This window comes from Astatotilapia calliptera, chromosome 8, assembly GCF_964374335.1.
Source record: "Astatotilapia calliptera chromosome 8, fAstCal68.1, whole genome shotgun sequence".
Lineage (NCBI taxonomy): Eukaryota > Metazoa > Chordata > Actinopteri > Cichliformes > Cichlidae > Astatotilapia > Astatotilapia calliptera.
This window is the reverse complement of record NC_137429.1, coordinates 29,329,197-29,352,553: the sequence shown is the minus strand read 5'-3', so window position 1 is coordinate 29,352,553 and position 23,357 is coordinate 29,329,197. Positions and strand designations below refer to the sequence as shown.

Below are 23,357 nucleotides of genomic sequence, written 5' to 3'. Positions count from 1 at the left end.
GGACACTTTGAATCTGGACAGAATGGTGAGGAAGGCAGCCTCCTCTGTTTGCATAGCGCTGAAGAGCCTAACAGACCAGCGGGCAGTAAGCGGAGCAGCATCACTAACAGCCTGCAGTTGGTTTCCTGCTCCACGGACAGACCAAGGAGATCATTCCTCCCACAGGGCACGCGACTCGCTAACGCCAGTGGGTGGGTGTAGAGACTTTAACATTACTGTCAGCATTTCTCACTGTTCCACAGTCTAATGCACACTGTTCACCATGCACCTTTATCAAAAGGTTATCTATAGTGGACTTTTAAATTTGTAGCTTTATATTAAAATATAGAAACATTCTATTTATTGGTGTTTATTATTATATGTCTATAATATTTGTGGATATTGCTGGAATGTAGAATCTGTGTAGTGCTCTCAGTGTAAGGTTGGCTGTCACGAAGAACAAAAAGGGAAACAAAAATGGTGTTTTATCTCCCACTGTTCCCAACGCGGGTCATCTCATCGCTCATTTTTACTGTTTTCTCTTATTGTAGTCTTTAACTTACAATTTAAGCACCGTTAGGCAACTGTTGTTATGATTTTGTGCGACATAATTGAACCTCAGAATCATGGGATGACAGAGAGCAAAAAGGCATCCAAAGAAGAAATATCCTTCAAAGAGTCTGGAGAACTATTCCTGAAGACTACTCAGAGAAATTACTAGAAAGCTTCGCTAGAAGAGTTCAGACCATGATGAAGAATAAAGGCGATTATTTTTGTTTATACACTGTATTTCTATTTATTTTCCATATGCTTCTACTTTCCCTAGCAGAATAAGAAAAATCAGGAGTGGCTTGTGAATATTGCAAAATACTGTACGTGTCACGTCGGCAGTGGCAGACGAGTGGAGGTTGGAAGTAGGACCCAGGAAGCAACTTTTGATGCGAGTGAGCTTTATTTTAAGAGGTAGGAGAAAACAAACAGAAACAGCAAGGCGAGAATAAAACTAACAAAACAAACCTGAAGCCAAAACCAGAGACGCAGGGAGACACGGAGGGAAACCATAAGACAAAGGAGGGAGACCACACAGGCAAACCAGCAACTAACAGAGGCAAACACAAGGCTTAAATACACAGAGGGATAACGAGGGAATGAGACATAGAAGGAGGACACAGCTGGGAGTTATTGACAAGACGAGACAGGAAGCAAAACTCAATACATTTAGATAGGACACAGACTTTCAAAGTAAAACAGGAAACATAACTTGACTAGGAGGGAACAGCAACCATGGAACACAGAAACAGAAACCAAAACGAGAAAAGATAAACAAAGACAAAATCAAAGTTCAATAACGATACAACAACTCAAAACACCTGGTCACTGACCCAGGACAGTACGAGTTTCTGCAGGCATTCTGGAAAAATACAATATGTTGATTGGGTCAAAACAGCCCATCAACAGCTGACAGCACTTTCCCTCAGGATCAGCACTGCAGACTACACTCTGACTGTCAGTGGTGCAGGTCACTGACAGGGCCAGGCAGGTTTCTGCTGAGTAACTCAGCACCCACCCTCCTCCCAAAATATAGTAACTTTCGTCAGATTTTAAACTCTATTAACGATAAAAGACATTTTTTATTTGTGAGCATCTTCATCTGTTTTATTGCTCCACATACATTCATCATCAAAGTAACAGCATCATGGTCATACTGACACAAATGTGTGTGGAGTCAAACGTAGGGAATTCCAGGCATAAGCTCAGGTGACATACGTAGGATTCACGTCAAAGACAGTGAAAATGGTTAAAATATTAAAGTTATCCAATACATCTTCCATTTCCAGCACTTAGCCATAGCCATCTTTGTAAAAACAGCTTTTTTCTTTCCTCTAATAACTGACCAAACCTGTTTAGGAAGCATGTCATGGATAAGTGAAAAGAATAAAAAGAAAGCGTAAATATAATGTGTGCAGTGAGTGGGTACATGGCCTTCTTCATAAGTGTACATTCATTATTCACATATAAGGCAGACAGGAGAGCTGCAGGCTTTGGCAATGTGGAGGCTCTCTGCAGCAGAGACCAACAACAAGCAGCACAGCAGAGATCCTAATGATACCCCACCATTCACAAAGTGTTGCTAATAACATTCATCAGTGTACACGGCCACATAATGATCTGAAGGAAAACACCATATTAGGAATGAGAATTCCCCGGGATCACAGGGATATTTGTGGAAGGCTGTTCAGTTGTCCTGACTCCAGGAGGGCTTTAAGTCAGTTTAAGCCTGTGTATACCTCTGCACTAATATATTATCCTTAACCAAGAGCAAGGCAGTCAGTCCAGGTAACTTCCAGGTGATTATGACTCAATTTTTGGTTTTCCTTCTGGAAGATGGCAGAACAAACAAGTCTGTAATGCTTTGTAGTGTGTTTGCTTTCGAGCGCAGGCTTCTATTACACAGAGACTGCAGGCCCTGGGTATGATTCCCCACCACACCAGAAATCCTCCGGCTGAGGGATTTCTAAGAGCCACACCTCCTCTTCCTTCCCCTTCTCTCCCTGCTGTTCCTGGTGACCTTTTGCATCGGTTTCATCTTCCAGTGCACTTTGCAGGACTTTGTAATAGTGACAGTCTCGCCCATCATCTGAATTGTACGGAGGAGCCAGGATGTCCAGGAAGGCGGCGGGCCCATCGACTGCGTAGATCTGGTGAAGGTTATCCCGCACAGGAGTGAGGAGACATGGCCCGCTGTTCTCTGAGTACTCAACCACTGAGCGGAGCACGGCACGCCACACGGAGGTCATCTGCAGTGGGGGTACCGGGGGGTCAAATACGGGTGGGACTGTGGTTACAGCCAGGTTTTGCTCCAGCTTGTCAAAGCAGCGGACGTTCACCTTTCCATAGAGAACCTGGACCACGGGACAGGAAAAAGTTAGCAAGAATGGAAACTAGTTACTTGCTGACAAAGAGATATGCAAATAGCTTTAGCCAGAAGTTAAGAACATTCAGCTTCTGGATAGCCTTCCTAAAGCCCCGACCTTAACAATGTGGGGACTATACTTAAAAGCCAGGTCCATGCTGGGAATCCAACCAGTTTAAAATAACTATTCATGTAACTATTATAACTGTTTAGTCACATGTGTGAACAGAAGCTCATATTCTACAGGTGCGACAGCTAATTGTAATCAATTACATGTATTAGGTCATTTTTACATGTACTCAGTTATTTTGATTACTTTGGCTGGAATGGATCCGTGTCCAGCCGTGTTTTTGTCCTTACTGCTTCTATGGGTACAGGGTACAAGGTCAGTAGCAGCCAGGAGCTCCTGCGTGTGCACACCTCTATACATGCAGACAGTTTGGCAGTATATTAGTCTGGAGCATTCAGATGTGCATTAAATGGTAAATGGCCTGTATTTGTATAGCGCTTTACTAGTCCCTAAGGACCCCAAAGCGCTTTACATATCCAGTCATCCACCCATTCACACACACAGTCACACACTGGTGATGGCAGCTACATTGTAGCCACAGCCACCCTGGGGCGCACTGACAGAGGCGAGGCTGCCGGACACTGGCGCCACCGGGCCCTCTGACCACCACCAGTAGGCAACGGGGGAATTGTCTTGCCCAAGGACACAACGACCAAGACTGTCCGAGCCGGGGCTCGAACCGGCAACCTTCCGATTACAAGGCGAACTCCCAACTCTTGAGCCACGATCGCCCCGCATCGCGATCGCATTAATAACACAATCTTCCTGGGAGTGGATGTCTCACTAAATTTACTCCAAGATCAGACGATGCAATCCTCAGAGAAAGTGCAAAAATCCCAAGAGAAACATCTCGGCTTCTACAGGCCTGCGTTAATATGCTAAATGCTAGTTCATGACAGTACAATTAGAAATAGACTGAACAAGTATTGACTAATTCTAAGAGTTGCCAGGAGAAAGCCCCATCTCGCTATTATGAAAATGTCAGCACATCTGAACACACCACACGATGTCTGGAACAACATCCTTTGGACAGATAAGACCAAAATGGAGATGTTTAGCTATAAGATACACCACCACACTGGAGAAAACCAAAGACACCACATCAGCACCTCATACCAACTGTGGTGGAGGGGTGATCACTGGTGTGGCAGGCACAGGAGCTGAACAACTTGCAATTGGCTTTTTTGGTTTAAAAGCGTTTATAACAAACAAATTAGTGCACTCTGACACTTCTAGTAGAAGACAACCACAAACCCAAACTAAAAACAATCTTCATACTGAGTATTTAACAAGCAACAGCTACTTTTGGCTGCTCCCTTATTCACAAATATTTGATTTGGTAGATTTGTACAGCAGATGCTGATTTTTGTCTCCTACCAAATACCTCAAAATGTTAAAGTAATACATTATGATTTTTCTCCTTCCACACGATGTATGTCTGCATACAGTAGATACACAGTCTGTGTAAAATATCATTTATTACAGTGTCTGTATGACGCAATTTTGGTCAAGCTTTAGCTATCAGACAGATAGCTCTAGCTGTGCTTTGGTTGCACCGAGGTCCTCTGGCTGCAACATCAGATGTGTTGTGTTTTGTTTTCACTGAACGTAGCACTGTGCATTCTAGCAGACATCACTACTTTAACTAGTCTGTCCAAAGGACATTGTGGTTTATTCACACACGACTTATCTGTAGTGCCATGTTCTCCGGCAATCATACAAAAAAGCCATACTTTTCCCCAATTGTACTGACATGAACTGTATCATATAACTTATTAACTGAGGCCTGCACAATCTGAGATGGAGCTCTTGGGTTTTTCACACCTGAGCTTTGCATGGTCTGACTACGAGGTGAACTTGTGTTAGTGCACACCTGAACGCTCCAGACCAGCAGAAGAGCAAAACGTCTGCTTGTATATAGGTGATCACACTCACCAAATCTGAAGTCTGACCTGGAAGAGCTTTGGCTCCAGCACCAGATGTATTTCTGTCTGTCAGTAAAATACTTCCATTTCTATGTTCCTTGTTACAAATGCTGTGACCACAGCCACCAATTACATTTCTTTACAATAGGCCCACAACTGACTGTATCAGAAAGGCACCAAACGGTGTAACGCAGCATCCATGTTGGAAAAAGGACATAAATGACTCCACCCATCAAGTATTTAAAGGTGTGGGCTAACCGTAGTTATTTAGCCTGCTGACCCTACGTGAGTTCGAGTGGAAAGTTAAAGGTATGTTACGCACACGTCCAGCTAGTTAAGGCTTCAACTAGTTAGCTTAAATGGCGTTAGCTGAACACAGGTGTAAAAACCTTGAGCATCCCGTTCATCCCCGGGTGATCGTGAAGCGGTATGGACGCGCCGCTCCTCAGCAGGAACACACCCATACTGAACACCTCCGTCTCGCAAATGTGCATGTAGGTGACCGGGGGGCTCTGGAGCTCCGCTGCCCCGGAGCTCGAGTTGGTTTTCCGAGGAGCAATTTTCACGTCGGAAGCCCTGACGGCAGTTACTAAGGAGATTAGCCCATTAAGTTTGTCCTCAACGACTTTAACGTCGCCGTTGGCAGACGACTGCAAGCCTCTGAACGTCGTATAGGCTTGTTTCGCTATTTTCTGGATGAGAGGAGTTTTGTTGTCTCGCGGCATGCTGTCCCCAAAATTACAAAAGCAAAGAACTTCTCGGCGTCTCTCTGCCAGGATTTCCACCACCTTTGTTGAAGTGCCACATAAATCCTGCAGTGTGAGCAGATGTACTGTAGGCTCGGCCAGTTCAAAAAGTGCGACTTTTATCAAACAAACAAACGCAATTCATAGTGAAAATGTCTGATTTGAAGCCCAGATCAGAGCCTCCCTCCACTCATTCTCCGCGTCCTCGCTCAAAGAGCCTGCGCATGAAGCAACAAGCAGCGTGGGATGTGAAGTGTAACCTGAACACTTTATCGTGGTCTTCTTCGCGTTAACGCGAGCAATGAACCACTGCGCCATCGGATCCTGTTTAATACACACCTTTGTGCAACTGTGGAAGACTGGCGGGTGTACAAATGAGCCCGAAACAATAAAGAACAGCTCCGTCTGTCAGTGACACTACATTTCCCAGAGGTCCCGAGGACGCAGCCGAGTTTGTCGAGGGGAAGGCCAGACAGGCCACTGAACTCTCTGTGGCCCTCCCCCGCATCACATCCTCCATCTCCGTTTCTTTCCTTCTGCTGAGGCTTTCTTTTCTCTTTAACTTTTCACACCCATCCACGCCCACACACACCACGACCATAAGGATTTTACACAACAGATGTGTGAAGCTTTGCCATTTTTTGACATAAAGCACTAACAGTGAAATGCACCTGTAGACGCTTCAAGCAGATAGGATGAGGGTTTCTGCATTTCTGACCCAATGTTTTGAGCTGTTTGTGAGTGTGTGTGATTCATTATTATATCCTCTGTTTGTTGTCTGTTTATATTTTGGATCTTCTTATTGGTTTTATGATATTCAGTTTTGGTCCTCTTTGTCGTCCCCCTCTGTCTCCAATGTCAAGTCCCCTTCGAGTTCATGGTCTGTCTCCAGGGTCCTAATCCTGCCATTCACAGTCCTAATGACAGAGGCCTCAGTTCCTCATGTGGTCCCTTGGGAAAGTTAATTGGCCACCCCTGCTTCAGAGTGACAGGTCATTGCACGTCAGTACAAAGAGAACTATGAATGAATGGTTTGATCAGGATAAAAATCATGCAACTCATATCTTCAGTTCTTACAGAGGGACAGTGCTCTGCACCACCAATCAAAACACCAAGTGAGAGAATATTTTGAAAGAATGCTGTTTATTGTTAAAATATTCCAGGATCCATGTGGCGAGGTGATGCTCCACACTTGTGTAATACAGCCTGCCATTTAGGGTTGTGAGCACAACTCCATGCAAAGTAGCTAAACATTTTTTCTACTTATTTATTTATTTTGTTTTAGTTTTTTGTTTGGTTTTTTTATGGGGGGAGGGGGGTGTCATATTCAGTGTAAATGTACTTATTATATTTTGCACACTAAGCACACTAGTCAAGACAGGGTAATGTGTGTAAAATAGGCTGGATAAAGTCAATGTAACTTTGAATGGTATATGATATTTTATATAAAAGGGCAGAAAAGAAAGGCATAAACTGAAAGCGACAGGATGTCAGTTCTAATACAAATACAAAAACATAATGATATGAAAATGCAAAAAAAAGTATTTTGCTCATCTATACACACACACACACACACACACACACACACACACACACACACACACACACACACACACACACACACACACACAGCCTAAGAGTTGACCATTTTGTTGTTGTGGTTTTTCTCTCTAGTATCAAAGGATTACTACAGCCAAGGAAATAATAAATGCATAAATTGGATCTTTTGCTGGTAATACAGACAGCTAGTGGTAACTACTAAATCACAGATGCTTTGTGTGTACGATGTGACCCACATGAAGGCCTTAACCAGTCAAGTCAGTTTCCTTACCCACGTCACCATTCCAGTACTGTTACTTGCTGCTAGCTCACAACAACCTGTTTCTCAAGCTTTTCTTGCAGACGTTTTATCTTTTCTTCATGTTTTTTATATTGTCTGCTTTCATCATCACCTTTCCTTTTGTGCCACTCTGTATCAGCTAGTTTGTTAGCTAAAGTGTGCAGTGGAATCTGTCAAACTGAAATCTGCACCAAACATAGAAGCTTGGATGACAACATAAAGACGTTTCAAATTCACTTCATAGTATTTAGCAGTAAAGGTACATCCAAGACATGTAGGCTGTTAGGTTTGGTAATCTCAGTCTCTTCCCACATAGCAATATTGGTATGGCCCGGATCTGGCCCACACAATGTGCTTACACATGGCCCACACACCGCAAAGAATGACTGCCTTTTGGTGGCCCAGATCTGGCCCACACATGGGCCAGCACAAGGCCAGTTGCAGACACACTGCTGGCCCTGTGCTGGCCCAGAACAGTTTCAGCTCTGGCCCCAGATGTCAGCCTAATGTGTACCTTAATCAAGCCATGTAATAACAACATGTGACTTAACTCTGTTCAGACAGTGAATGGACTGATTCTTATATAGCGCTTTTCTACTCTCACAGATTACTCAAAGTGCTCTATACAACATACCACATTCACCCAATCACACACTTTCTGCTAACTACATTCATATACATTCACTCTCGACATGCAGACTGGAGGAGCCAGGGATCAAACCACTAACCTTCCGATCAGTCGGTGACCTGCTCTACCTGCTGAGCTACAGCCATCCACTGGCAACGTTGAGTAAACCCTCACTAGGTTTTGGATAAAGTGTACACTCACAAACCTGTCAAACCTGCATTTGAAACGTTGGCTACCATAGCAGTATAGTACTGCAGTATAGTATAGAGATTGGTGCACTATTTCCAGTAATGTGGACGCTGTATAGGACTGTTGAGAGAGGGAGCTAAATCACAAGGCTGCTGATGTAGTGTTATCTACACTGCTACCCTCGCCAAGCTGTGAGTAGGGATCAGAAAATGGGCTTCCTTTAAAGAGTGTCTGGGTTTACCCTTTGGGATAAGGTGAGGAGCTCAGAGCAGATCTGCTGCTGCTCTGCTTCAGAACGAGCCAGCAGAGCTGGAATTCTTCCAGAAAGGAATTCAGGGCATCTCTTCTTGGATGGATGAATATTTGCTACTACAGGAATATCAAAATGTTATAAAACCTCTAACGTTACAGGAGATGATACACTAATTAGCAACTTCGTGTCTGACTTGGAATCACAATAGAAAGATTATGCAATAGCACAGGTTCAAATGAACTAGTATTTTTCTTTAATCCTTTGACAAACTTATTATTGATACTTTTAAGAAATGAACAAATATTGCAGCTAGTACTCATTTTACCGTCCAGAATATAAGTTGCATAAAACAATATTGAGTTATGTGTTCACCGAGGACAAAGCAGCAAAGACCCGTGTTTGTTTGAGATCTTATTTGCATTTGGTGCTGGTACGCACACATAAAGCCAACATTATTCCCTGGCTGTTTAAAATGTGCATGACTGACATTGCAGAGAAGTCAAGTAAGCTTCATCATGCCGTTGCCAGAGTCGCAGCCAAGGACCTGAATGAAGCAAGTGATTCTCTCGCTATCTGCTTTTTGCATTGCAAAAAATGCATGTTTGAGGATGCATATATAATGTTTATATGTGGACGCTGACATATGTAAGGGTGAAAATCAACAGTATGCTAAATACACTGAATAAGGTTTTGAAAACACAGCGCACACACACACACACACACACATTCCTCTGTCCTCTGGAATCAGCATATTGGGACAATGAGACAATGACAACAGCTGCTTATGGATCACTTAGTGGCCTTTGTATTCAGTCAATACACAGCCTGTTCTCTGTCATCAGAGTTGTCATTATTTTGCGATGTGTTCCACTGTGAAGCATATGAGGAGTCTTTCATTTGTTGGCCCCTGTGGCCTCAGTGAATCAGGCCATCATTGAGAAAGAAGTGAACTCTGTTGTTCATAATAAAATGCTAACAACTTGGGCCAAACATGAAAATTCATTAGCTTGCTGGAAAAAATGTCTGCATATCTTACAGAAAAAGACAATGCAATGCTAATGTTTGTTCTTTCCAGCAAAAAGACGTCTCTTTAGACCAAGCTTTTCTGGGGATTTTGTTCATCCGTCAGCGAACTGTGAGAGGCAAGAGATGAACATGTTTATATATACCAAACGATGCACAATTGTATTATTCGGCTTTTGAATTTGGGTTTTATTTGGGCTCCAATCTTTTCACCTTAAGCCTAAAGGTGTTCCCTCATACTCTTTGGAGAGCAGCAAAATACACACTGTCAGTTATAGACATGATATAGAGTGGTTATTGTTTTTACCCCTTTAAAAAATCTGCAGCTAATACTCACAATTTCAAACTGAAAGCAGAAATTACAAATACAATTACACCAATCAGTCAATAAAATGCTTCCAACCTGTTCATTTCTTTGGGTAAAAGTAGATGCATGTGTGCATTTATGTCACTACGTTTGAAAATTTAAAAAAGAATTGTTAGAATGGTTGTTGTTGTATTTTTAACATGACAGGTTTGATAATCTCTTCACATCCAGATAAACTGGTTCAGTCAAACTGTTTCACAGCAGCAGGTTAATAAAGGTTTGTACTGTCTCATCTATCAACCTCTTTCTTTATGTCTCTGATTCTTCGGCTGTAGACCTCGACCACACAGCTGAGATGTACCTTTCCATGAATAATGACATGAAAAGGTACTCGCTGAGAGAGACATACACAAAACACACAAGCAGGTTAAATGCTTCTGTATCTGCTGTAAATTATTTAGTAATTATTAGTTCAACATTAGGTAGAGGGCAGAGGGGAGTCAGTCACATGGCAGGAGCTCATAGTGTGGGCTGCCCACACTAAGCAGAGCCTAGCAGGACTGAAGCTGTCAGGGTTCCTGGGTCGGTGACCCAGTGTTTTCAGTTTTGTTCATGTTCAGTTTATTTTGCCACTTCCATGTGTTCACTTCCTGCTTTTCCTGTGTCAGCTCGTCTTGTGTCATTAGCCAGATTATGTTCAGCTGTGTACTCACCGGTCTCTCATTATCATCCTCATCAGTTTGTGTATTTAAGCCCTCTCTTGTCAGGCGCAGTGGCCCGTGGAAATGGAATGAACTCAAGTGCAGATTCAAACCCGGAGGCCAGGGGTGAAGTGTAACGAAATGAGATTTTATTTTACAATGTTCAAAAGCTAACAGAAAGTGCAGACTAGAATCAATGAACATAAACTAGATGTCTGAGGCGAGAGAAAATACTGTGATAATAACTAGATGGCAGGGATATGGAGTGCAGGTACTGGGCAGGGGAAACTGTGGCGGGCCAGGGCAAAACTTGCAGGTGAGGGTTGCGTGGAGAGGGGAGGCAGGAGAGGTCCAGGTGGGTGCTGCATGCAATGCAGGGAGGCAGGCAGGAAAGAGTGGCAGCTCCGACACGGAGAGTGATTTCCGGCGGCAGCAAACTGGTATCCAGGAGAGCTTGGTAGGTGGGGTTCCGAGGCTGACGAGAAAAACAGAGATACGATTAATACGTATGATGAGTCACCAATGAATTGACGTGAGGCCGAGAACTGACTAAAGTTGGCAGATAATCTGGCGACGACCAGTTGAGTGCGCCGGTCATAAATACTGCTGGTATGATTGCCATCAGGTGAGGAACAACAAAGACTCCACCCAGTGGGGAGGAGCTGATGCTGTGGAAAACCACCCAGACCACGACATCTCTTTCTACTCGTTCACTGTTGTGTCATTGATGTTGATGTCACGTTGTCCTTCCCGTGTGTTCCCTCAGTTCAGTCAGCCGTTCAGTTGTCTAGCCAGTCAGTGTCCGTTCACCCTCTGCTCACCCACTCCCAATAATAAACCTTCACCTACCTGCCAGTCCTGCGTTTGGGTTCCTTCTTCCTCGCCTCCACACAACGCCTGACAGAAGCATACTGACTAACATTTTACCAATACCTGGATCAACCCTTGTAATCCACACATGCACAGAAATCAAACCACAGATGTCCATAAATTCAGTTGCGCAAGAATGAGAAATGACACAGGGACATTAAACACACGGACATTTATTACTTTATACAAATGTTGGTGATGACAGTTCATGGCAGCTTCTGTATGGAGAAACCAGTCCCATCATTGCTCATGACTTTGACCCACTCACCACACAAACAGTCTCTAAATCCCGAATGCTCCGTGGATCCTTCCCACAGATTCGGCTCAGGTGATTGGCTGGGCCGTTCCAGCAGCTTTACTTGATTTCTCTGAAACCAACGGTTTCCATTGGCTGTGTTTGAGATCATGGTCTTGCTGAAACATCCATCCTTGTTTCATCTTCATCATCCTGGTAGATGGCAGCAGATTTTAATCAACAATGTCTCCATTCATCCTTCCTGGAGTTATATTTAATGTCTCAGTGCTGTACGCTGAATAAACAGCCCCCCACCAGGATGCTCCCACCTCCAGACTTCAGTGTTATGTTGTGTTGGTAAGGCCTTTTGACATCTAAACATAATGTGTTCAGTTTTGATCTCATCTGACCAAACTACATTCTCCCAGTATTACACAGACTTGTTTTAATGTTGCTCAGCAAACTTTGGTGCCCTGGAGTCTTGCATGGTGAGTGTGCGCACAGGTCATGGTGGCTGAGTGCATTACTTATTGTTTCCTTTGAATCTGTTGTACCTGCTGATTCCAGGTTTTCCTGTAGCTCTCCATGAGTGGTCCTCGGCTCTTGGACAACTCTTCTGACAGTTCTTCTCACTCCTTATCTGAAATCTTGTGGGGAGCTGTGGCTGGTTTAAGGTGAAATGATGTTCTTTCCAATTCTGGGTAATAGCACCAAGAGCGCTCACTGGAACCGTCAGAAATTCTTCTGTAACCAATGTCATCAGTATGTTCTGGAGCAATACGGCTGTGAAAGTCTTGCAAGAGCTCATTGGCTTTACCCATCATGAGATATTTTGTGTGTTCCATCACTTTGGAGTGAACCAGCTGATATTAATTAGCATTAAGTGGCAGGATTGGTAGGGTGGTCAGGAGCACTGTTAGAAACACATTTACTTAAAAATTGGTGATGGATTTGATACTTATTTAACCTGCTGTACTTGTATTTCATGTGGTATAATTAAATAATTACAGATCAGTGAATAACGATGCATATTTAAATGCAACAATGGAGTGTAAGTTACCATATATGTATATTATAATCAAAACATATGTATTATAAGTTATATAGGTGTAGGAATTAACAAGCATTTGCCTCCTCCTACTCTACATAGGATATATTCATGTGAATGTGATCGTTTTCTTTGATTTTATGTTCATTTGCAATTTCATGCTCAACATTTTTTTACTTATATGTCAAAATAAAGATTTGATTGAGAATCATTTTATTCAGGTTTTCCTCAGGTTTGAATGAGTTCCCTCTCTCACGCTGAGATTTCTGACAATAAAACAGGTTCTAAGAGTTCATCCTGTCCTGTATAGTGTTTCCTTATTATAAATAACGTGCCGGGAAACATAGCTGTGCTGGCTCACAGTGGATAAGAGAGTCAGTGATACAGTGGTACTTCACTTATTTCAGCTTTCACATTGAAATGAGGATCCAGTTGTTTTTGGAGCACTGGATTACTCTTCATTTGATGTTAACTTCTTCTCTGACTTGTGTAATAATTTTGAATACTTTTTGGTTTTTGTCTCTTCTGAGGGGAAAACTGAAGGTCAAGCTATAATCTACTGCATCTCTATCAGTCAGCATTCAGAACCACCAATAAAGTGTAAAACAATGGGGTGGAACCAGCCCATTTATCACTGCCATTGCTGCTTTGATAGAAACTATTACCTTTGTGTATACTCGAGTGGCTTCCTCTGTAATGTGTGGTATTTGTATGTGATGGTGTGTATTCCTCAAAAAACAGTACACCTTCCTGCTTTATGTCATTATTTCCTTACTGCTTGCATGGGGATTAAGAGGGTAAGTAGCAGACAGGTGCTGCTAATGAAATGCACTAAATTAAATGATCATTTGCGAGGATAACCACCTTTATAAAATTTGGTTTTAGTGGGGCTTTCAGCAGTTTGTTGGCCTGGAGCGTTAAGGTGTGCATAAACACAGTGTCACAACTTTCCTAGCTAATTTACTCCAAGATCAGACAGCGAAATGCTGAGAAAAGTGCACAAAACCCAAGAACAACATCTCGGATCTCAGTTAATGTATTAGAGGTGACCATTTCTTCTTATCTTGAAGCCACAGGACCTGAGTCAGTGAGTCAACCATCACCTGAAGTCAACGAGTCAAATATGAGGTCATCTGTCCAACAGCTAAATCCAAAATTGTGTCAAGACAATAATTCCACAACATAACAGCTGAAAAAGAAAAGACCCAGTCCAGACTTCAGCCAGATTAAAATGTTGTGGAAGGCCCTTACGAGAGATGTGTATAAATGTTGCATGAAATCTTCAACAAACTGAAGCAATACTATAAAGAAGAGTGGGCCAAAATTTCTTAATTAATAAAGTCATACAGAAAACAGTTATGCAAAGTTATTGCTGTTAAAGGTTGTTCTACTGAAGCTACTGAATCATCGTTTTTCACAGGTCTGCATAGAGTCCTGTGAAAACTCTGTTTTTCATATGACTGTACAGAGAAGACAGGTGAGGACTGAACACAGCAGGAAACAGCAAGGGAGGAACAGACAGTCACAGAGGAAGGAAATGGCAGGACGGATAGAAGGAAACTAACCTACAAGGTAAAACAGGAAGTAACCAAAGACAGATAATACAAGACATGAAAGGTAATGCTTGTTTTGTGCTCGAGCAGGGGGAGACACCTGTCTCCAGATAGTGTCAAAGGCAGTGTACAAAGGATGTAGTACAAGCAGTTTTTGGGCCACTCTTGCTTGCGATGCTGTTGGAACGTGCGAGTCGTGCATTCCACCGTCATGACCATTCCACTGGTCATCCACATCCAGTAACTTAGGACTGCATGGGAGCATGTTTGCGATGGGGGAAAACAACTCTCTGCTCATTGTCCGAATGGAAACCTGTATGCAAAGTGACACATTTGCAGGTCCATAAATTACGTTTGACTATAAACAGAGAAGCCAGGGACCAGGATGCACAGGATATACATGGTTAACCTATCTGTAACCATTACACATAAACTCGCGTGGAGGTGAAGCTGATTTTCTCCTTTACAGAGAGGAAAGGCTGCTCCTGAACTCTGAGTGTCCCATCAGGACGTACAATCTCATTTGGAAACTAGGATAATTTGTGATTTGTAATTAAGCTGTGTCAAGATTAAAGTAGGTTTTCTATAGAACGGAAAGCTCTGTTTTTATCCGTGGTAACTTCCCCTGAACACACAACTTGGTTGTGAAATCACCAAATGAGTTATTTCTGGCAGGGCTAATTTCTTGTCTTCATTCCGACGGTACTGAATTGTATTTACTGTTATATTTATATATTCTTTATAGATTTTAATCACCTTTTTAAATCCTTGCCTGACTAAATCCCTGATTGATCATTTTTGTGGAAAACTCACAAAATGCCTCTTTTTACATGAGGGCACACCAAGCCTAGAAGAAAAAATTCCAGTTAAATTGAGAAGTTGATAACCATCATCATCATATCTGTTATCTGGCTTTGTCGAGCCAGCTAAGACAACAAAAGCCTGGCTGTGTTCAACTTCATTTGTAGCATATCCCTGTGGCCCTTAAACAAATTAGAGCGCAATGTTTATTCAAATAGAGTCTAAGTTGGTCTGATCATGACTTGTCACTACTTCTAACTGTGTGGGGGATGGCTCACTGCAGATAATGTAGTGACAGCAGGGCTGCCTTTTGCTATGCTAACGTTGTGTTTGTCAGATGCCAGAGGCTTCACTCTCGCAGACACACCCTCTACCTCCGTCTTTTCCTGTTTAAATACAGACAAAACTGCAAATACTGCCCAAACCTCTGAATTGCTGCAGAAAATGGAAACTGGTTGGATAATAATGAGGAAAAAATCAGAGAAATCAGAGAAAACACTGATTTGAATTCATGGCGCCAAATCAGAGCAACCATCAACTCGAAACATTGATTTGTGGAGATTAGTGCTATGTAAATATAACTGGATTGAATTAAACTTTACAGTGCATTTTGTACAGCCTTTCATTAATTCTGCATATGACAGCTCGTGAAGATTTACCTGATGCTAAGTACATCAAACTGCTGCCACACACGTCCAAACCCTGATTGAAATACTTCATTATTGTCATTATTATCAATGTTTGAACCAACCACGCTGAAACACAATGTGAAGCTTTATTTTCAGAAAATGCAGGTTTAGTCTGGATTGAGCTCAATGTGAAACTTCCCCCAGATGTTTGTGGAGCTCTAAAAGGAGAGAGTAAGAGTGTCTGAGCAACAGGAAGGCCCCACCTCCTCCACCCCCACCCCCAGCCAGGCCCTTTGTTCCCTGATGATGTATGAGACAGCATCTCCCTTGGAGTACCACAGCAATATGACAGCAGAGCACTAACTCTGTCTCATAATGGAGACTGATGGGATGGCTCCAGTGCTCTTCACTTTGTCTACTACTAAGATTGAGCTGGTGCTGCACTCCAGGGCACAATGGGGCCCTTGGACACTTTGACAGGGACTGTCGTAAGAAAAGAGTCAACCTGACAGCAGCTCGCGTATGTTGGTGATGCTGGGTCTGCCACAGCCTGACAAGTGGATGGATGGATGGCATATCAGGGGATGAAGACCTGCACAGGTCTTTGTGGGCTGGATACCAGTAGAGGAGAGGTGAGGGGATCCCTGGTCCTCTAGTTCCTGTTGAACATTCCTGAGATGACTGAGTTTGCAAAAATCTCCTTGGCACATTCACAATTTCTGCAAGCCAGGGTTATTTGATTTCTGGTATCAAACTACAGCAAAGCAGGATTGCAGTGGATAGTAATAGCAAAAAACGAGTAACAAATATATGTCAGCTGATTGTTGTTTGGATAAAATGTCACTACAAATATTGGATGGAATGCCAGGAATTTTAGTCCAGCCATTGGTGACTCATCCAGATGGAACTGTAATAGCGCTTCGTAACTTTTCAATTAATACCATCTACGGCCAAATATCTTCAAGAAACAAAATATGACATGCTCCTCAAATCATCTCGTAGTCAGCAAGTGTTAACTATCTAACTTTAAACTAGTAAATCTTTTTTTTATTCTTTTGCCTGTTCCATTTGGATCTTTAGCCATCAGATTTGTTGTCTGAAGGCCAAGAAAGATGCCAAGTGGAGTTACTTTACCAAGTGGATCATCATGGCCTTGCCATATTGGTCCATTTGATTGACCTTTATTAAAATTATGTATTTATTTTATTTTCGTTTTTTAAAGATGGGACAGACATGACTGGGGGAAAGGACAGGGAGAAAGAATGAAAGAAAGAAAAATAGAGGAGAGAAGAGACGGTGAGAAAGGGGGAAGAAAGAAATAAAAACAAACAAAACACCTGGATCACCTGTATGGAGATAAAAAACCAGAAGAGAAAACAAACAACAAAGAGCAACATAATAAAAACAACACCATCACAATAAACTAGCTAACAATAGATAACAGTAGATACTTTTTTAATTTCACCTGTTGAGAATGAATGAGAAAACAAGCAGAAGTAACGAGAGCAACATAATAAACAACATCACGATGATCTATGTGAATATGACAGTAAATACTAAATATTAAACATTATTGTGCAGCACGTAAGATCAACAGAACACAGTGTGCTTTGAGGTAGGAGCCAAAAAGGGTGTAGTTTGTGTGTGTGATCACCCGTGTGTACACCTGTGAGCATGGACGTGCTTTTTAAAAGGTTCCTTCATGTAATGATCTGCTAGAGGGTGTGGGGGGCCACTGCCCCGTCCTCCAGGGCATGACGCAGGTATGGTGGCCGAAGTGGCCCGAGCGAGCCCCAGGCTCCAGGCCCCGATAAGCAGCCACCAAGGAGTGAGCTGGTGTGTACCTGGACGCCCATCCCCGGACACAAAGAACCACCAACGCACCGACGTCTGAGGGCGTCTGCCACTGGCAGGGGAAGTGGTGGGGGGAGATAGGCCTCCAAACCTTGGAGGGCCTGAGATGTCCCCAGAGAGGTGGCGTCTGATACCCAACCTGACATATAGACACAGAAATACAGGCACACACAGATACAAACATCCATTCCCCCCCTCATGCTCTCATATGCACTTACTCCACACTCAACCAACGTGGAGACAGACATAAAGAGACGCTGTACACACGATCACACTCCCCAAGCATACTCTACGAACCAGGTCTAGGTACCCTTGCCCCTGGAGGGGGAACTGCACCCAGACCCAGGTGGTGTTACCCTTTTCCCTGCGGTGGGGAGAAGCAGACCGCCTCGACTCCGCAGCAGCAGGGAGGCCCCACACTCCAGACCCCAGTTGGACGGCCAAAACTAGTAAATCTTAACAAATTCAAGCACAACCCTTCCCCTCACATTTTTCATCAGTGTAATCAACTTCTACAGAAACTACTAATGCGCAGGAATCAGACAGGCAGCATTAAAACAGCTCCTGGCTGTAGCTCAGGAGGTAGAGCAAGTCACCTACTGATCGAAAGGTTGGAGGTTCGATCCCAGGCTCCTCCAGTCTGCATGCCAAGGATCCTTAGGCAAGATACTAACCCCAAGTTGCTCTCCGATGCATCCATCCGATGCATGAATGTGTGTGAGTGTAGTTAGAAAGCACTCAGTATAGAAGTAGTGCTTGGCTGGGTGAATGTGGCGAGTTGTATAGAGTGCTTTGAGTACTCCGGGAGAGTAAAAAAGCGCTATATAAGAATCAGTCCATTTACCATTAGCATGTCCTAAAATATGTGAGGATTTGTTAAGGTGTTGTGATTCGACAGAACTGCATTTTGGTTTTTTTTGTTTGAGTTTCTTGTTCTTGACTCAGGTCTTCACCTGAAGGCAAGTATAACAAAGACACATGGTGCCAGACTGTTTCCATTGATGTGGTGATTCTTCAGCTCCTTCAGTTTGTAATCCTTTCAAAGTTTCATTTGATCCGTCCCTTTTCCCACATGCTCTTCATAGCTGCTCATCTGAGAGGCCCGTTTGGAATTGCTGGCTCACAAATCAACTTACCTGCACTCTGGTAAGAACTCAAGCTGTTTTCTTTCTTCTTCTCACTACCACATGGATCTCTGCAGCCTACACTTAGCCTTCCTGCCCCCTCTTTCCCCAGGAAACCCACCTCGCTGAAGCAAGGTCAGAATCTTCCACATTGTTCAATAGGGCCCTAAAACTTTTTGGAGAATTTCAAATGTTATTATCTGACAATGTGGACAATCCAGGAAATTAGTTCTTCTGCTTTTTAAAAAAAATAAAGTTCTAGTATTTTAGTAGCCCAGCACTAAGTGCTAAGTGCAGTTTCCAAGTGCAGCTTGCTAATCAAATTTGCAATCCTCAGCTAATATTTTAGCACTTCAATCTCTCTTTCAAATATGTCTCAAAAAATCCAACATGGTAGCAGCCAAACTGCAGTCAGCAACAAATGAGTAACTACATCTGCCTTTCAGTTCAGATATCAAAGTCAAAGTCACTCAAATATAATATAAAAACATCACACCACCTTTGTTCCTAGTCACCCAACATCGTTTAGCTTAATGGTGCCAAAATCATCAGAATGTTGGTTGTTACACTGTAAAATTGTCATTTTTGAGTGTGTATTACATCCCCTTGCTTCCTCCTATTGTTCTGTGCGTGCATTTCAAGTCTGATCAATTGAACTGGATAAAAATAAAGCAGTAACATGTAGTTTGTAGGAAAAACTGCAAGTTTGATGTGATGGTGAAAACTTCTATGTTGAACAAGACCAAAAAGAAACCCCTGGCTAAATTATAATAATGATCAAGTTTTAGAGGGATGACGAAGTAGAAGAAAATAGAGTGATGCATGGATGATGAAAAGACCAAAGAATATGAGAAGAAAAACATGGAACAGGACTGATACAGGTGGAGTGGCAGGGAGAGAAAGCACAGTATGTTTGTTCAAGAGGTTGTTTGGATGCTCTTCTTTGCCAGGCTCTCGTGCTCTGTGTGCGTGTCTTTGTGTAGTGGTGTAGTGGGGACATTGTTCACATATTATATTGTATTATCCATTCAATAATTGAGCCTCCATCTCTAAAAGATCATAAAAATAATTTCCTGCCTGAGTCATGATCTGTACGCATCTAGTATAAACACACACACACACACACACACACACACACACACACACACACACACACACACACACACACACACACACACACACACACACACGTTTGTGATGAATCATTTCCTCTGACCACGATAATAGTGTCATTAAAGCATGAATCTATACATAGAGGGCCAGCTACAATGGCAGACAGGATTTAGAGGCTATGTCAATGGTAGTTTAATCTTTAATTTAATTAAGAACAGAAAAGAAAAGGTTACAACTGGAAGACATTTGAGAAATGATGTATTTTGTTCTGTTTTTAAAAATCAGGCCAAGACAGCTCCGCTTCCTACTAACAGAGACGGTGATCTCATCACTAATAATGAAAGTAAGCATCCTTTTTCTTTCACTTGTCCAATTGAAGGTTGTGGGGTGGAAGGGGTGGGGCCTATCCCAGCTGCCATCAGGTGAGAGACCTATCTACGTCTGTCTAGGTCTAAAACCCAAGACAGGCTGACCGTTTATTACAGGGCCAACACAGATACAACCATCCATGATCACACCTACCATCAATTTAAAGTCAGAAGTTAACCTAAAATTACTAACTGCATGTTTTTGGACTGTTTCTTTGAACACTGGGAGGAAGCTGGAGTACCCGGAGATAACCCATGCAGATATGGGGAGAACATTCAAACTCTATACAGAAAAGCAGTGGATTCAGGACCTTCTTGCTATATATGCAAGATCACTAACCACTGGCTGTGCTGCTCCTGAAATATAACCAGTATCTATAAAATAAAAGTCTAGACATTGTTAGCATAGCTTAGCATAAATAATCGGTAAAGTCAGAAATGAATAGCCTAATCCAGAAGTAGGCAACTCCAGGCCTCGAGGGCCGGTGTCCTGCAGGTTTTAGATCTCACCCTGTGTCAACACACCCAAATCAAATGATTCGTTTATTTCCAGGCCTCTGGAGAGCTTCAAGACATGTTGGGGAGGTAATTTAGCCATTTAAATAAGCTGTGTTAAATTAAAGACACATCTAAAACATGCAGGACACGGGCACTTGAGGCCTCGAGTTGCCTCACCCTGGCCTAATCGCACCATAAACAATCTTGAGTTGATTTGTACATGCCAGCTTGATTGGAGTCAACCAGTGGTAAACTCTGTTCATTCGCAGTGATTTGGAAAGGCACATACACAGGCTCCATAGAAGACATGTCACATCACAAACAAAGCCATGAAGTTTAAGAAATTGTCTGAACACCTCTGAGACATCATCGTAGCATGGCACAGACCGGGGGAAGGGAACAGAAACTGTACTGGCCTCGTAGAACCACTTTCTACTATCCAGGAGTTAAACACCTCCACACAAAAGTCGCTGACGCCAGAGTGGGTTTAGACTTTGCTTTATATGGCAGGTGTGAAACTGTAACAACAAAATACAGTGTATATGAGTGAAAAACTAAAATAATTACTTGAGGAGCTGCGTGACCAAGTGCTAATGCTAACACCAAACAACTGTCTACAAACCATGAATTAGCATGCGTAATACAGCATCTAAGTAACTGCTATTAATCAACATAAAGTGCAGAATAATAATGCATACTCACAGGGAATGCCTTTTTATCAGCCTCTCACAGAATAGATCACATTAATCAGTCGATTGTCTGAGTCTTTCTGACACTTCTCCTGTCCGCACACAGCCATGCCTTTCTCTTAAAGGGCCAGTGGACTACCCAAACAAAACAAACGTACAAACTTGACAATAGTCAGAACAGAAACATTTGTGCAGCACTGAATGTCCCAATAAGCACAGTGGCCTCCATCATCTGCAAATGGGAAAAGTTTGGAATGACTAGGGCTGCCTGTAGGCGGTCTCTCCAGTCTGAGTGATCGGGGTAGTCAAGAAGATGACCGAGAACATGATGGTCTGACAAAGCTACAGCATTGCTCTGTGGAGAGAGGAGAACCTTCCTGAAGGAAAACTGTTTCTGCAGCACTCCATCAGTCAGGCCTATATGGTACATTGGCCAGATGAAGGCCACTCCTCAGTAAAAGGCACATGACAGCCTGCCTGGAGTTTGCCAAAAGACATCTAAAGGATTCTCAGACGCCTTAGAGAAACAAATTCTCTGGTCTGATGAATTCTTTGGTCTGAATGCCAAGCATCATATCTGGAGGAGACCAGGTGCTGCTTATCACCTGGCCAATAACATCTCTACAGTGAAGCATAATGGTGCCAGCATCACACTGAGGGTATTTCTTTTGGCAGCTCGGAGACTCAGTTTGGAACTCGGAGACTAGTTAGGGTCACAGAGATGAATGCAGCAAGATACAGAAATATCCTCCCTGCTCCAGAGGACTTTGGACCTCAGACTGGGGTGAAGGCTCATCTTCCAGCAGAACAATGACCCTAAGCACACAGCCAAGATAACAAAGGAGTGGTTTCAGGACCATTCTGTGATTCTTCCTGAGTGGCCCAGCCAGAGCCCAGACTTGAACCCAACTAAGCATCTCTGGACAGATCTGAAAAGGCCTGCGCTCTCTTATCCTCATTCAACCTGATGGAGACGGCAAAGAGGAATGGGAGAAACTGTCCCAAAATAACAGTTGAGTACAATGCTTGTGGCATTATACTAAAAAATACTTGCTTTTGTTGAATACTTATCTATATGTCATATGATTCTTTTTTTTTTTTTCATTTTTAACAAAATTTGGAAGACTTTCAAACAAACTTTTTTCACTTTGTCATTATGAGGTATTGTGTGCAGAATTTTAAGGTGGGACACAATTTTAGTCCCTTTTGGAATAAGGCTATAACATGATGAGATACACTGTGGTATGCTTTCTGTGATTAGACATCTTCACAGTGAAGTGCTGTCCAGTGATTTCTGAATAATTTGGCTAAATCTGAGTAGACTATACTACTGAATACACCTCAGAATTCATCCTGCAACATGGTCTCTGCAGAGGACCACACACACACACACACACACACACACACACACACACACACACACACACACACACACACACACACACACACACACACACACACACACATCCCATACACAGTTGTAACTCTCACCCTGTCTCCTTGATGTGCAATTTTCCCTATGTAACAAAGTATTTTATTCTATTTGTATAGTACTTATTCTATTGCATATAGTATTGTTTCTATTTTGTATCTAAGTTTGTTATTCTGTTGATCTTATTCTATTCTGTTGTTTTTCTCTTTGTTCTCTGAATTTTTTACTGCTCTTGTACTTTCTGCCATGACCAAAAAATTCCCCACGTGTGGGACACATACATGTTTCTCTTGCATCGTGCATCCTGCTGCTTCCATCAGTATTACACTTGGGACTGGGTTCCACAGGCAACATGCCCATTACATACACATTGCCTCCAACATGTGATTTCCTTCTCCACTTCATTGTAAATCCTCTGTATTTACATACATGGAGGCATTGCTTGATTATAGACTAGGACAATGATATGCCTACCTATCTGAGAGTGCGCTTTGTTCTCGATTTATATGAAAGGGTCATTCTTAACCAAAGAAAGATTTGTCAAGGCTAAAGGACGGGTGGACTCGAG

The 23,357-nt window shown here is 42.7% G+C and overlaps 2 protein-coding genes across 2 annotated transcripts; one reads left to right on the top strand and one right to left on the bottom strand.

The window, feature by feature from the left end:
- Nucleotides 1–912: 912 nt before the first annotated feature.
- On the bottom strand, nt 913–5,864 carry adoa (2-aminoethanethiol (cysteamine) dioxygenase a). Its single transcript, XM_026177553.2, has 2 exons — nt 5,278–5,864; nt 913–2,882 (listed from the first exon to the last, which is right to left on the bottom strand). The coding sequence occupies exons 1-2, from the start codon at nt 5,611–5,613 to the stop codon at nt 2,427–2,429; spliced, it is 792 nt and encodes a 263-aa protein (XP_026033338.1). The 5' UTR covers nt 5,614–5,864; the 3' UTR covers nt 913–2,426.
- A 15,180-nt stretch (nt 5,865–21,044) lies between these two features.
- Nucleotides 21,045–22,998, top strand: LOC145430516 (uncharacterized). The gene is given in 4 exon segments (XM_080305729.1): nt 21,045–21,178; nt 21,464–21,637; nt 21,639–21,876; nt 21,878–22,998. Coding segments are annotated over 4 exon segments (840 nt in total). The 3' UTR covers nt 22,172–22,998.
- Nucleotides 22,999–23,357: the final 359 nt, after the last annotated feature.

What these genes read in the sequence shown, in the direction of transcription:
- adoa (XM_026177553.2), bottom strand. Translation starts at nt 5,613, where the DNA reads ATGCCGCGAGACAACAAAACTCCTCTCATCCAGAAAATAGCGAAACAA. An exon ending in GGATGAACGGGATGCTCAAG is followed by an intron (nt 2,883 to 5,277) that starts GTTTTTACACCT and finishes CCCGTGGTCCAG; the next exon opens with GTTCTCTATGGAAAGGTGAA.